Genomic DNA, 15,935 nt, shown 5'->3' with positions numbered 1-15,935 from the left:
CCATGGACGGAGGAGCTTGGTAGGCTACAGTCCACAGGTCGCGAAGAGTCGGACACGACTGAGCGACTTCACTTCACTTCACTAGCGTTTCCCAGCACTGACTTTTCTCTTTTCCTTTTCTAAGGCCCCAGGATATACGGATAAACCCCCCCAGTCCACACCTGGAGCTTCCCTGCCCGCCCCGCCCCCATCCCTCTCGGTCAGGTTTTTCAAATAAAACCAAACTACAGGGACAAGATAATGCTTTACATCCTAATTCCACAGACGTAGGTCAGTTAATCCATTTCAACGCTTCCTTTAGGATTTATGACTCTCCCCAAAGTCTTTCAAAAATCTCACTTGAAGCGGCGCACACAGGCTGGCGGCCCAGCGCACAAGGGCCGCGCGTGTCTCGGGCGCGGCTCCCAAGCCTCACCCGCCGCCTCGGTTTCCTCCGCCCGGCACGATGCCGACCACCCGCTCCGTTTCCGCCAGCGACAGTGCCGCGGCGCCGGGCACACGGGCACACGGGCCGTGGCGCCCCGCACATGGGCACACGGGCACACGGGCCGTGGCGCCGCGCACACGGGCACACGGGCCGCCGCGCCGGGCACACGGGCACAAGGGCACACGGGCCGCCGCGCAGCGCACACGGGCACATGGGCCGCGGCGCCCCGCACACGGGCACAAGGGCACACGGGCCGCCGCGCCGGGCACACGGGCACATGGGCCGCGGCGCCCCGCACACGGGCACAAGGGCACACGGGCACAAGGGCACACGGGCCGCCGCGCCCCGCACACGGGCACACGGGCCGCGCGTGTCTCTGGGGCGGCCCGCGGCCCTCGCCTGTTTCCTCCAGACGCGCGGCCGCAGAGCCTCAGCCCCGCTCCGCCTGCTCGGGGCCCAGGCCTCCTGCCTTCTCTGCCGGCCGCCCGCGGACACACGGCCCGTTTCAAGGCTGGGCGCCAGGACGCGGCCTCAGGCCCGCCGAGGCGGAGAAGCCGGCGCTCGGGGCGCCTGGTGCCGGAGACGGCACCGAACACGCCCGCGTCCTCGCGGTCCCGAGGATTCCGCTGCCTACGCAGACAGAGCCAGGCCAGGATTTGGAGGGGGAGCGAATCCAAAATAGGGGAAGAAGCGCATGAGGACTTAAGGTACTGGACGATACTGTGTGAACTGCTAAAACGCTTCTCGGCACAATCGGCAGCTTAAAAAAATACTTTCCTCTGGTTTAAGGGCATTTTCCCGTCACGGTCCTTTGGGGTGGAGGTCTTGGCAAATACGAAGTCCAAACAGACCAAAAGCTCAAACGTGTTTGGTCCAGTCAAGTGGGACAGACAGTAAACAGAACTTACATGTATCGTAGAGTGTATTGGAGAGTTGTTAAGTGCCTACGGGAAAAATAAAAGGGCAAAAGCAGTAGAAATACTGGAGGCTTTGCAGTTTTAGCTAGCATGGACATTCGTGCTAGTTTAAGTTGCCGACTGTTTCTTCTTCCAACCCGGTGTGGACCATAGGCGCAGTGCCCCTTCTTCAGGCCAGGAAGGCAGGCCTCCCCTCCCAGCACCTTCCCTCTAAGAACACAACCTCCAGGCAACACCCCCCCCCCCCCAAAAAAAAAAGCAGATGAACGCCTTCTGCCTAACCTCCAACAGCCAGAAACCCGGCTTCTGGAACAGTCAGACCCTTTTATCACTTTGTTTGCTTTTCAGCTGGTTGAGTCACTCCAGCCAACAGTATGGAACAAAAAACTGTGTTTACAGGCACAAGAGAGCCAGGTAGAGCCATCCAGGTGGGGCTTAGTAATTTGTGGTGGGGTTTCCAAAGACAGGAGATTCAACAGGATTGTGTTAAATAAATAAATCTTATTTTTCTTAATAATGTAAAAAATAAATTGCATTTTCCTTTGGCAGTAAGTAGCTGATTCAACGTTGAGCCTGAAAGCTGTTTGTGTTGTTGTTGTTGGTTGGTTGATTGTTTTTTTTTTCTTTGTAAGAGACTACAGCTTCGCTTCAGCGGTGCATCAGTGACAATGTATATTATTCCTACTGCTTTCGTGAACCTTTTGCATATTTGTTTGCGGCAGGCCTGTGGACTTCACTTATGGCCCAGATAGGCGCCCAGGGTGATGCAAGCGCCCACCAGGGCCAGACTGAGCAGTGCCTTCAGAGACAGCCAGGAGAAATCAAACAGGGGCCGCATACTAGGGCCATACAGCTCCACAAAGGCGTCCTGCAGAGGGGGAGAGGGCGGGAGAAAAAGAGTGTTAGAGTATAAATATTTCCTGTTACTGTAACAAAAAAAGTGCCAGCGCAGTGCCGGCCGACAGGGGGAGAGGCGTCTGAAGTGCCTTGCACCTTCAGAAGGGTGAGGGCAACGGTCAGATGTTGCTTTGGGGATAATGATTTCAGACCCACTCTTTTCACTTTCATTCAGGAAATACTTATTGAGACTTTACACACATACCAGGCCCAGCAGAGATACAGCCACGAGTGAAACAGACCAAAAGCTCAAACGGTTTGATCCAGTGAAATGGGACAGACAGTAAACAGAACTTACGTGTATTGTAGAGTGTATTAGAGAGCAGTAAGTACTAACGGGAAAAATAAAAGAGCAAGAGCAATAGAAATACTGGAGGCTTTGCAATTTTAGCTAGCATGGACATTCGTAAAAATAATTTTTAAAAAACCCCAACTACTCCTTTACTGAATGCTTGCTATAGGCCAGGCACTTGTAACGAATCCCTGACATGCATTATTTTCTTTATTCTTCATACCCATCTTAAAGAGTCCTTTACTTTGTTCTTGTGCTGTAAGAAAAAAGCTGAGATCATTGATGCTCATTTCTTAGATTTGTTGGGGAAGATTCGATTCTGGGTTTGGACCCAATGAGCATTTGGACAACTCTATCTGAGTCTATTGGCTTCCCAGGTGACCCAGTTGGGTAAAGAACATGCCCGCAGTGCTGGAGACGCAGGCAGATGCGAGACCCGTCCTCAGGTCGGGAAGGTCCCCTGGAGGAGGGCATGGCACCCCACTCCAGCATTCTTGCCTGGGAAATCCCATGGGCAGAGGAGCCTGGTGGTCTGCAGCCTTTTGGGTCACAGAGAGTCGGACTGGCCTGAAGCAACGGAGCGTGCGTGCACATCAGTGTATAAAGCAGTGAGTGAAGTGTTTTTCCCTTGGTGGATTAATCAGGTATGAAGGGGAAAACAAGATACAGTTCCAGTTAGCCCCTAAACCTGGAATTAGCACACAGCTTCACTAAGGGTGACGGAGCATACAGAGGTCCAGCCTCACTGTGTGAGGAGCGTCTGATGACGCTGACCATGCTTTTGTCTGTCTGGGGCGCGCATTGCTGTGGAGGGATCAGGTATTATTTCTGTCTCCCCAGTGCTGTGCGTGGTCTTAGTACATGTAGGTGTTTGAGAAATGTTTGTTCAGTTAATGATTAAGGTTTTCTAACATCAAACATTGGTTTGAATTCTGTATTTGGCCTAATACATTACCCAGATACTCTGCCCATTTGAAGTTATTCCTTTTACATACAACCACCTCTGGAAATCTTGGCAGTAATCTCAAAGGTGAACATTTAAGGCACCATTAAGGGGACCTTCCTGTGTTACTAAATCTAAATGTGCACAATTATTTTTCACGACTGCATAATTTTCCAGCACGTGTATTTATGTATCTGTATCTATGCTGTACTTTATTCAACCAATTCTTTTTATTTTTTAATTAAATTATTTTTAATTGGAGGGTAATTGCTTTACAACGTAGTACTGCTTTCTGCTAAACAACATACAATTGCTCAACTATTCCCGCTCTCCGAGCCCCTCTCTCCTCCCCATCCCACCCCTCTAGGTCATCAGAGAGTGCCAGGCTGGGCTCCTTCTGTTACAGAGCAGCGCTGTGTAAATTCTTACCTATGCATTTGGATTTAGGTTTTGTTTTTGTTTTTTGTTTTGAGACAAATTGCCAGAGTTGAACTCAGTTGATCAAAATTGCTTCCCACAGTCCTGAAGGGTTTGTGCTGAGCTATCCTCACTCTCTCACTGCCCCAGTGACCTTGGCACCTTTTACAAAAAGCAGACAAGAGGGAATTCCCTGGCAGTCCAGTGGTTAAGACTCTGCACTTTGACTGCCGAGGGTATGGGTTCAGTCCCTGGTTGTGGAACTTAAGATACCACAAGCTGTGCAGCCAGAAAAACATGAAAACAAGAACTAAACAGACAGAACCCCACAAAGGCAGACAAGGGTTAGGGCGGTGCGTCTCGCTGGGGGTGGTCCTGCCCCCTCTCCCCCATGACACGTCTTTGGTAATCGTGGTCTGTCTGGGGGAGGGGGTGCTGCTGGCATCCGATGGCAGAGACCAGGGGTGCTCTCCAGTGCCCCATGCAGGACAGGACGGCCCCAGCATGAGAATCATCCCCCCCAAGTGCCAGTGGTGCTGAGACTGAGAAGCCTTGTGAAGAAAGGTTCAGAAGAAACTCCATAATCACAGCCCTCAGAAGACCCAGATGGTCGATCTAGTGTGTCCATAGCTTTGGTCAAATTAGCGCCAGATGAGTTAGCTAGCCTGGACAAGTAACTGCTCCCCTACACGTGGGTGACCTCTACCTTCGGAGGTACTGGATTAACTTCTACCAGGAGAGGGCGCAAGGGTTTTCTTCTTCCTTAATCTATTGTTAAACAGTTTTCTGAGTTTGAGTCTTAGCAGAGCAAGGCGATAGACATAAGTGACACATGTGCTATGTCGGGGGATAAACGGGGCAGGAAGGAGTCAGGACCAATACAGAGAAACTCGCCTTTCGCAGAGTGCACCCCTGGACCCCACAGACACAGCAGCAGATGTCTAACAGCCCTCCCCTCCGTGCTGTTTTCTCTAACGACGGGAAGGCTGGAACCCCCAGACACCAGCCAAAGGCACCCCGACTCCTCGGAAGAGCGCACTGGCTGGTAGGCACTTCGGCTTAATGTCGGGAGGGTCGGCGGCTGGGCCCTGCGTCCGTTTAGTTATCAGTGGAGTTGTCTGTGGCGGGATATGGAAGAGACTAAGGCCTCAGCCACCTGACCCTTCCAGACCAGGCGCCCCCCTCGGGAGACAGGGGAAGCAGGGAGACTAGGGCCGCTCTGCCTGGCGCTCGACCGCCCCCCCCCCCCCCCGGGCAGATGAGACGCCTCTCCCAGCACCCCACCCCTAGGGCCGGAAGACCTCCCTCAGCCACTTGTATAAATATCTGTGCTTCACGGCCCATTTCTGATGTGCATTACAAAGAAAGAAATCATTTCTGAAGTGGGATGAGCTAACATAGCATCTCTTAACCCAAAGCATGGGCACGGAGGGATCTGGGAACGAGCCCTGAGCTCAAGGGAGGAGGTCTTCGTGGAATCCTAGCTTTGACATTTTATTGCCTGTGACCTTGAACAAATTACCCGAGGCTGAGCTTCATTTATCTCACCCATAAAACTGGTTGTTGTGAAGATAAACGTAGGTGACTCGGGCCATTTGTAAACGTGGCCCCGAGCGAGAACTAGAGGAAACATCACCCTGTTCTCTGGTCTGCCCTCTTGCTAACCTGCTGTGATCCTCCTTAAACTGCCCTGGCCTCCAGGCGGTCTGCTGAGCCTGCTTATTTCCAGAAACAAGCGACCAGCTCCCTCTAAGGTGTCAGCTCTTGGTTCTCAAGATAGTTGATGATTTCTAAAGAAATCGTGAATTCAGACGTACACACATGATGTGTTCTGGTGGAAAATTGGAAGCGATAACACACGCCCAGCTCTACTTCCTCATAGATTATTAAGTCAGGCTGTAGGGCTGAGAGGCATCATTTAACGCGCGACCCCCCCCCCCCGCCCCTGAGATGGAATCTACCCCATAATCTGCCCATCTATGATTCTAAAGTGCGGAGCAGAGCCTGTGGTTTCAGGAGTGAAGCTCCAAAAGCTGTTTTCACGGGGGAGTCTCCTTGCTTTTTCAAACGTCCTGATCAGGGTGATTTCCGAAGGCTGTTTGAACAGTCTGTCATTATTTGTTTAAGTCTGAAAGCTGTTTTAAATAAACACATGCTCATTCTATGCATTAAAAGCAACAGAGAGGGAAGAAGAAAGCCTGGGCCCTCGTCACGTGATTTGGACAAAACCCCCGCCTATATGTTCAGGGTGCACGCAGCCCCTGGTTGTGTCGGGACTGGCCAGGGCTCTGCCCGACCTCAAGGATGGGCACGGCAGGTCTCCAGGGGAGGGCCCCTTCTCCTTCTGTTAGCCCCCAACTTCAGAGGGGAGGCAGGCAGCGCCCCAGCTCTGGAGGCCCTTTTGCAGACAGCTTCCCCACAGACTTCACATTCAGAGGCCACAGATGGCTGGAGTCTGAGTTCCAGCAGCGCCGACCTCCGAGGAGCAGGGCAGCTAATGCCCCATGCCCAGGCCCTGGCTGCAGGGCTGGGAGTCGGCCAGGGAGATGTGGACGGACCGGGTAGGAACAGACAGCTCAAGTTAGCGAGGGTGGGGGGAGGGGGTCAGAGCGTCCTCTCCCTGCGCTGGGACCACTCAGCCCCATCCCTCCCGCCCCCGTCCCCGCCACACCTCCCTCAAGGCAGCCCACTCGCCAGGATTTTCCTTTCCCCTTCAGGTCCTTCAAAAAGTTTCATTTAAACCTGGTTCCGAATAAAATGAGATTTAAAAACCAATGAATCAGAATGGCAAGAACTGAAGAAGACAACTGAGTTCCACTGAACAGGATGGTGTGGGGGTGGGGGCGGGAGCCCAGATACCCTCACACAACTCAGGGGCTCTCAGGAGCAGGTAAGCAGAGAGGCCGTTCATGTTTGGAAATGCGCAACAGAAGCTTTAAAAATACAGTTCATGTGTTAGTGATTCTACTTCTAATTATCTTGAAAACAATTAATAAAACTTTAAAGCAAAAATATCTGAAAATATGATAACGATATGTTATCGTTTAGTCACTCAGTTGTGTCTGACTCTTTGTGACCCCGTGGACTGTAGCCCGCCGGGTTCCCCTGTCCATGGGATTGCCCAGGCAAGAACACTGGAGTGGGCTGCCATTCCCTTCTCCAGCGGATCCTCCTGATCCAGGGATCGAACCCGCACCTCCTGTGTTGGCAGGTGGGTTCTCTGCCACTGAGGCACCAGGGATGCCCAGTGGAATGTGGGTCAGTCACTAAAAATCGTGCCCTGTACTTACTGGCAAGGAAAGATGCCCCCAGCATAACACTGAGCGAAGCCGCGCAGCAGCCTCTGCCAGTCCAGGCTCCCCGATGGCTCTTAGCACTCACAGGGAAATGGGGAGGTGACCTTGGTCGGCTATAAACAGATGGGAAACTCAGGTCCGTTCCAGTCTTTGGGCTGACTGTGGATGCCTTCTATGATCATGGAAGAGCCTAAGTGGGGAAGCCATCCTGCCCTTAAGTAGATCCTGGCCTAGAGAATGGACTCGTGTGCGTCCACACGCGTGTGAAACTCAGCTAGATGGAGGCCTGCTGCCGTTTCTGCTCTGCATGGAGCAGAAGCAAGGAGAAAGTCAGACGGCGCCAAGAGGAAGCCAGACGCTGCCATCAGACGGCTCTGGTATTTTCTGTTACCCGAGGCTTTATCATTTTATCTCCACGGGGATTGCCTCCCACGTGACCACCTGAGGGCCAGTGCAGAGCACGCACCTTCCGTCATTCCACCATGTGGCTAGGGAGCTGGGGTGTTTATACACCGACTCCTCCCACTTGCTGGGTGAGGGTTGCTCCTCTGGAGGCATCCGTAGTCCAGCACTTCTGGCTGGTCATGTGCACAGGCAAAGGGGTCAGAGAAGCCACTGGGGAGAGAGGTCCAGATGCTACATCTTCTGTAGCTTGAGTGCTCTGAGGTGGTAAGGGCGAGACGAATTCCACAGGGCGGGATCTGAGCCGCTGATCTGACCCCCTCACTGTTTCTCCAGCCTCATTACCTTCTCTCCCCAGGACCAGTGTTAGGATTTCCCACCTAACTTCTCTGCCGTTAGCCTAGTGCCCAACCCTTCAAACTTCTCTGCCTGCTGCAGCCACAGGGATCCGTTCAGAATCCCATCTGTCACTCCCGTGCTTCGATCCAGACCCTTTAACACGCAAGCTCCAAGTGCTCTCCCCACCCAGCTTCCTGCTCAGCTCTTGTCACTCGATAAGTTCATCCAGTTCCCGCAGGAATTCGGTGCAATGGTGTTCTGCAGGCAACTTTCTCCATGTCCCTGGGCTGAGCTAAATAATCCTCAGCCAGTCCCTGCTCACTGTATTCTCTGAAGGTCATCTGTTTACATGTCTGTCTCCCCCTCATTCAGCTATTAGCACCTGGAGGTGCAGGGACCATGCTTTATTTATCCTTGGATCCCTGGAGCATGTTTCTGCCACATGTCAGGCACTCAGCATATGCTTGTGGAACTGAAATACACCTTTACTGTAGACCAGGCTTTCCAAACACATTTTAATAGATGATGTTTTTCAAAAGGAGCATATACAAAGGACAAATAAATTTTGCACTGGAACAAAATCAGACGCCTTTTTTTTTTTTTTTTTTTGCTGCAGCAGCTTCTAGTGTCTCCAGTGAAGAACTCAAGTTCAGGTCATTCAGAACGACAAGCGCTGGGTCTGACTGGTCGGTGTTCGCGCCACGTTGGCGGTGGCACTGTGCTATTCAGCAGTTTTGAATAGTGTCCCACCTGAACGCCCTGGAGTCTCCAAGGGAGGTACAAGCTGTGGGGCATTTTCCAAGCCCGCTGAACCATCTGTCCCTCTGTCAGGGAGATCCCTGTCTTGTGAAGACTGAGAATGCGGAGTGGAGGTAACAAAGCAGTAATTCTGCGCACGATGAGAGAGGCAGCGCTGGTGCCCCCTGTACAGGACAGGGCAGATGATCAGAGGCACCGAGGCAACTCTAGACCTTCATGGGAACAGCAAGGCCGCTGGTGGCCCCTTGTCTTGGAATCTGCTAAGAGGTATGAGTGTGTGTGTGCACACTCACTTGCTCAGTAGCATCTGACTCTTTTTCGACCCCATGGACTGCAGGCTCCTCTGTCCATGGGGTTTTCTCCAGGCAAGGATCCTGGAGTGGGTTGCCATTACCTCCTCCAGGGGATCTTCCTGACGGAGGATCGGACCCACGTCTCCTGCCTTGGCAGGTGGGTGCTTCACCACTAGCACCACCGCAGAAGCAAGGGGGACGAGCATTGTTCCCAATAAACGGGACCCGCGGTTTCCCCAGTGCCCAGAGGCAGCTGACGTCCAAGCCCCAGGCGAGCAGGAATGCTGGGAAAAAGAAGGAAGCCAGGCAGGGAGGGAGACACCTGCACAGCAGAGGGCAGGGCTCTGCCTGAAGCTGGGAGGCAGCGATGCCCAGACGCCTACTAGGGTTGAGATCAAAGGGGGCGCGGTGGCCTGCGCAGCACACGCGAGGGAGCCAGGGCTGTGTCTACCTGAACGCAGCAGCTGGTGAGGAAGTGACTCCACTTCCCGCCTTATCATTGGCCCGGCAGGATTTCCTCTGCAGCCACTTTGTGCTGAATGAGTCTGGAAGGTTCCGTCTGGAGCAGAGAGCTGTGGTGGGCGGTGGCTAACTCCAGTCCCCTGGGAGCTTCCTCCCCCCCCCCCCCCGCCACCCCCGCCCCTTTACTCCTGAAGTATTGATTCCGGGCTTGGGGGAAAAGGAAACAGAAAAAACCTTGACGACTGGAGCATATAACCGAAGGACACACAGCTGCCTGGCCTGCAGATGGGGGCCCGCGAGTGTGAGAGGCCGTGGGACCCTTCACCGAGGTCCTCGGGGCCCACCAGCCCCGCAGTAAAGGGGGCTCCACCTTGGAGGCACTCTGGGCCCAGGGGGAGGAGCTCGTTGCGTCACAGGCCAAGGACATAAAAATGAAACCTAATCCAAGTGTCATCTGGGTGTAACCAGAAACCTGCTCGAGAACGATGGCAGGAGATGAGAAGCCCACACAGGACTGGCCCGCCCGGCCTGCCTCGGGTCCAGGGAAGATTGGGTGTATTTTGTGATGCAAATTGAGCTGAGGATGCAAATCAGGCAGGGACCCGGAGGAGCCAGAGAGAGGGCAGAAAAATGAGAACCCCAAGGGTTCCTTCCCTTCTAGAGCAGGGCAGAGTTTGAACCTCATTTGCAAAGGCGTCTACTGCTCTGGGGACCCCGCAGCCACGGGGCCAGCTCAAAGGCAGTGGGCCCTGTCCACGTGCTGGAGGCCGGAACCAGAGGCTGCCTGCCCGGTGAGACCTCAGAGGTTCTGCTGGTCTCACTGCTCTGGGGCTGGGTAGTCGCTGCAGTCTGGAGAGAAGTGTGGTGAGGAATCCCAGGCTGTACTAGCTGTGTAAATACTGCAGGAGTGGGGACTCGGCCCCCTGTGGGCTTAGGAAGTGAGAACAGTCCAGAGATTCAAAAGGTGTCTGTGGAAATGGGCCAAGCAATGCGTCTATAGCAAAATGTGCTTAAAAAAAATGTTAAATAATCGTACCGTTTGGTTCATCAGGTTCAGATGATAAACCAACGTGAGACTAAAGCCATATCTGTAGAAGACCCTGAAATCTCATCTTTGACTTGCTGATTCATTTGGGAACCAGGCATTTTTTATAAGGTGCTGAGGAGTCTTAAAGTTAAATAAGACACAGGCCTGCATTATAAGAATGGCTCCTTGATATTCTCATGCGTTCACAGCAGCTTTGGTGAGCAGGAGAGTTCTATAAATGCATGCAAAAAAGCTGTGTGTGTGTGTGCATTTTGTGTGTGTGTGTGTGCATTTTGGGGCTTCCCAGGTGCCTCAGTATTAAAAAGAATCTTCTGCCAGTGTAGGAGATGCAGGTTCGACCCTGGGTCGGGAAGTTCCCCTGGAGAAGGAAATGGCAACCCACTCCAGTATTCTTGCCTGGGAAATCCCACAGACGGAGGAGCTTGGCGGGCTGCAGTCCATAGGGTTGCAGAGTCGGACACAACCGAGCGAGTAAACAACAAAGGCATTTGCCCTTCGGGCTCTGGGGTTTGAGGAAGGAGACCACGGCTGCTGTCCTCCTTCAGGGGGTGGCTCCCCCAGGACCCTTTAGGCCCAGAGGCCGCAGGAAACTGCCTCGCAGGGTTTTGGCTTTAAAACAAAGTGACTTCATTTTTCTTCCTGACCTTCCTCATTCCACTACCTTCTTTTGGCGAGAGAGCCGTGCATTTTCTGGCACTTGGTCCTTTCTTGCTCTGGGCTTATGTTATTTTCACTGTTAGGGGGAAACATCCCATTATGATGGAATTTTGTTGGAATGAAAGCACATCAAGCAAAAAATAGTGTAATTATTACAACTCAACAATAAAAAGACAGATAGCCCAATTAAAGACTGGGCAGAGATTTGAATAGATATTTCACAGAAGAAGATCTCCAAATGGTCTAGAAGCTCATCAGTCATTTAGGGAAATGAAAATGGAAACCACAGTGAGATATCCCTTCATGCCGACCAGCATGGCTTTCACGTCAAAAGTGGACAATAACCAGCACCGACCAGGAAGGAGAGAAAGCGGAGACTGCACACGTCACTCATGGGAAAGAAGAGAGCGCAGCCTCTGTGGAGAAGAGTGGGGCTTCCTCAGGGGGGTGAGCTGTTACCCCAAGACCCGGCAATTCTCCTCCTAGACGCACACCCAAGGTAACTGAGAATACATGTTCACACAGAAACGTGAACACACATTCACATCAGTGTGATTTATAATAGCCCAAAGTGGAAGTGACCCAAATGTCTATCAGCTAATAGATAAGCAGTAGGGTGCCATCCGGAGAAGGAAGTGGCAACCCACTCCAGGGTTCTTGCCTGGAGAATCCCAGGGACGGGAGAGCCTGGTGGGCTGCCATCTATGGGGTCGCACAGAGTTGGACATGACTGAAGCGACTCAGCAGCAGCAGCAGCAGGGTACCATCCACACCATGGAATATTACGCCGCCATAGAAAGGGATGAAGCATTGATAGGAGCCGCAACGTGGATGCACCTCGAAAACGGCACGCTGGATGAAAGACGCCAGGCATGAAGGTCACACATTGTGTGCCGCCATGGGCTTCCCTGGCGGCTCAGATGGGAAAGTCTGCCTGAGGTGGGGGAGACCTGGGCTCAGGAAGATCTCCTGGAGAAGGAAATGGCAACCCACCCGGAACTCTTGCCTAGAAAATCCCATGAACGGAGGAGCCTGGTGGGTTACAGTCCATGTGGTTGCAAAGTCGGAGACGACTGAGCAACTTCACTTTCATTTCTATGACATGTCCAAATTAGACAAATCCGTCGGGACAGGAGTGGATTGGGGCTGAGGAGAGACGAGTGGACAGAGACTGCTAACGGGCACAGGCCTTTTTTTTTTTTTTTTTTTTGCTAGAATCAGAGAACAGTGATGGGTCTCAAGACATTAGAAATACTAAAACCAAGCAGTCACGCTTCCCTCATGGTCCAGTGGCTTCCCACGGGTCCAGTGCTTTGCAATAGAGGGGACATTGGTGTGACCCCTGGTCGGGGGAGATCCCACATGCCACTGGGCAGCTAAGCCCGTGCACCGCAACTGCCGCGTCTAAAGACGGAGCCGGGCGGCCTAGAGCGCGCGCTGCGCAGCAGGAGGAGCTGCAGCAGCGAGCGGCCGGCGCCGCGACTGGAGAGCAGCCCGCAGGCAGCGGCCACGACCCAGCACCACCGGAAATGAACATTTTAAAAAAGTCAATCACTTAGAATTGAATTTTAAAGTTTGTCAATTATTATTTAAAATCGCATTTTTTGCACGGCATGAAGAAGGGCACTATTTTTATGCCGCACGGAATTGGACAGAAGGAGCTGCTTGTTCTGGAACCCTTGCTCACAGGGGTGGCCCCCTCGCCAGGGTCCAGACCTGCCCGGATGGGAGCGTGGCCTTCACTCGGTGCGGCCGGCAGCAGGGAGACGCGCCCCCGCCCCGAGAGCCCGCTCTGGGCTGCGCCAGCCACGTGGCCCGTGAACGCGGGGTCCGGCCCGCCGAGGAACCCAGGGCCCTCCCTGCCGCCCCAGAGCGAGTTCATAGGCTGGAGATGGGGACTGCGCGGATGCTCGCCGAGCCCCGCAGCGCGGCCTGAGTGCTGTCATCGGGACACCAGACAGGGGCGGGGGTGCGCGGGGCCCTGATTTCCCAGACCCGAGTAGGGCCGCAGGCCTGACTCTCCGCTGGTTTAAGTCAGCAGGTGTTGACTGAGGGTGGTGTGGGGGGAGAGCAGAGAAGCGCATTCCTAACAGGAACTTGCTGAAAGCGGCCTCGGACCTGGAGGGCGTGTGTCCAGGGGCGGAGCAGGAAGGGGCGCCAGCCTCCGGCCGGACCTGCGCTGACACCTGCTTTCAGGACTGGCTGAGAAACCAGCACGGCATCTCTTCTGGAAGCTCCGCACCACGCCGGGCCCGGGCCTTCCCTCCACGACAGGCTCAGGACCCCGTCTGCCGCCCCCACGGCGAGAGGGGCGCACCCCGCCCCCACCTCGACGCCGCCGATCCTGGGTCCTCAGTCCGCGGCAAGCGAGTCGCTATTAACAGCCCTGCTTTACCTCCCAGGACGCTCGCATCCTGCAGGGAAGCCCCCCGGGACACAATAGGCCGTACCCTGTGCCAGCGGCCCAGTGAGTTACTGTGTGACGGTCTGCACGCCACGGACCCATCGCCTTGCAGAAAGGCTGAGCGCTCGGGAGGGCCGGGGGGGCGCGGTGGCGACCTGCTCAGCGGGCTCCACGTGGGCGTGCCACGGGAAGGTCGGCTTTCCTTTTGCAGTGTATGATTTAGTTCAGTTCACCTGGAAAGACTCAACATGAATGGAAACAGATGCATCTCGAGGCGCACTGCCCGGCTCTCGGACAAGCCTCTTCCTCGCGCACAGACAGTCCTCCCACGGCCAGGGAGGAGAGCAGACCTCTCCTCATAAGGAGCACGCGGCCACGGCCTCGGCCTCGGCCTCTGATGCGCAGACCCGGGCACGGGCCGCGCTCGGGTCGTGGACGCAGGTTCGTTCACTCGGTGCAGCTTTGCCGGCACGGCTGCTCATCGAGATAGATGCCCCCTGGGAAGGCCTCCTGACGCCGTGTGCTCTGTCTGCCGCCAGAACGACATGGGCCTTAAATACGCACAGAATGAGAGGGGCACTCACAGGGAGAGACAGAGGAGGGACAATCAGAGGACAGACAGGCAGACAGAGGCAGACGGCAGGGACACAGAGGGAGACTGATACATACAGAGAGGGAGAGACAGACGCACAGTCACAGAGACAGCGAGACAGAAACAGAGAAAGGGAGACAGACGCGAGACTCCCGGGAAGCGACAGAGAGGAGAGACACACAGAGAGAGAGGGAAAGGCTGAGAAGGGAGAGAAACAGAGAGAGAGGGGACGGAGAAAGAGACACAGATGGGGTTCTCCAGGCCAGAACACTGGAGTGGGCTTTCATTCCCTTCTCCAGGGGATCTTCCCAATCCAGGGATCGAACCCAAGTGTCCCACATTGCTGGCGGATTCTTCACCAGCTGAGCCACAAGGGAAGCCCAAGAATACTGGAGTGGGTAGCTTATCCCTTCTTCAGAGGATCTTCCCAACCCAGGAATCCAACCCGGGTCTCCTGCATTGCAGGGCGGATTCTTTACCATCTGAGTCACCCCAAAGCCCATGCGCATACTCAGAGACACAGACGGACAGAGACAGACGGCTCCCGGGGAGAGGGGGCATCCTGGATGGGCTTCGAGTGGGTGGAGGGGCTGAAAACCTTCCATCAGCACAGCCTCCGGGGGACCGCTGACCCCTCACGAGGGCCCCTTGCCGTGAAGCGAGCCGGCTGTGGACACCAACCAGGCAGGAGAGGACGAGAGGGCAGGTGCGCCCTGAGCCAGGCCGTCGGTGTGGCTAGCAGTGGGCCCGCTGGGGGGCGGTGGCCCGGATGGGGGGCGGTGGGCCCGTGGAGCTGCACTTCTCAGGCCACGTGTGGGGCTGGCCGAGTGGAGCCTGGGGGCCCACCTGCAGAGGGGCTCGGGCGTGGCCGGCTGGACCCCAGGTGGGCTCTGGCCCACACTCGGGCCTCCTCCACCATCTCCTTCTCAGCGAGTAGCCGGCCCGGGACTCTCACGTGGCCCCGGCAGGTCAGCACAGGTGCCCGTCCAGAGGCCCTGCCTCACGGCTCCTCCTGCGCTGATCCCTGGGAGCAGCACTGCTGGAGCTGAGCTCCAGGGTGCAAGCTCGCGGCTGCGGCCTGCTCCACACCCAGCCGTGCGCCCTGCGCGCAGAGACTCGGGACCGTGGCTCCCCTGTGTGCTCCTCCGCCCAGTTGCCGCTGCAGTCGCCAAGTCGAGTCCGACTCCGCAACCTATGCACTGCGGCACGCCGAGCTTCCCTGTCCCGCACCACCTCCCAGAGTTTGCTTAAGTCAATGTCCATTGAATCAGCGATGCCATCCGACCATCTCACCCTCTGCCACCCTCTTCTCCTGCCCTCAATCTTTGCCAGCATCAGGGTCTTTTCCAATGAGTCAGCTCTTTGCATCAGGTGGTCAAAGTATCGGAGCTTCAGCATCAGTCCTTCCAATGAGTATTCATTCAGGGCTGATTTCCTTTAGGATGGACTATCTCCTTGCTGTCCAAGGGACTCTCCCAGCCGATGCCGAACTTCAGATCAAGGCCTCAGCAAACACTCTCCTAGTACAATGGCTCAGAGATGCAAGTATCCGCTGGAAACTTCCTTTACCCCTAAGGTCACACGGGTAAGTTCAAGTTTGGGGTGGTGAAGCTTTCAGCTAGGACTTTGGTTCTAACAAATTGTTATTTTCACCAAGGGAACCTTTTGGCCAAGAGCATGGATCTTGGATCCACGTGTAACATGCTTCCTACAGAAAAAATGGTACAAACTTTGGACAGCTTTTGCAGGCACTGCATGGGGCTTTTTCATGAGAGCAGCCCTCATTCCTC

General features: G+C 54.7%; 1 protein-coding gene across 1 annotated transcript in view; it reads right to left on the bottom strand.

Moving 5' to 3' along the window:
* Positions 1-1,790: 1,790 nt before the first annotated feature.
* Positions 1,791-15,935, bottom strand: part of BCL2 (BCL2 apoptosis regulator) — a 195,891-nt gene continuing 181,746 nt past the window's right edge. The window contains exon 3 of the mRNA XM_040264263.1: positions 1,791-2,212. Coding sequence (XP_040120197.1) covers positions 2,078-2,212 — 135 coding nt within the window. The 3' untranslated portion in view covers positions 1,791-2,077. The remainder of the gene's footprint in view (positions 2,213-15,935) is intronic.

This window comes from Oryx dammah, unplaced genomic scaffold (genome assembly GCF_014754425.2).
Source record: "Oryx dammah isolate SB20612 unplaced genomic scaffold, SCBI_Odam_1.1 HiC_scaffold_22, whole genome shotgun sequence".
Lineage (NCBI taxonomy): Eukaryota > Metazoa > Chordata > Mammalia > Artiodactyla > Bovidae > Oryx > Oryx dammah.
This window is presented reverse-complemented; position numbering and strand designations above follow the sequence as displayed.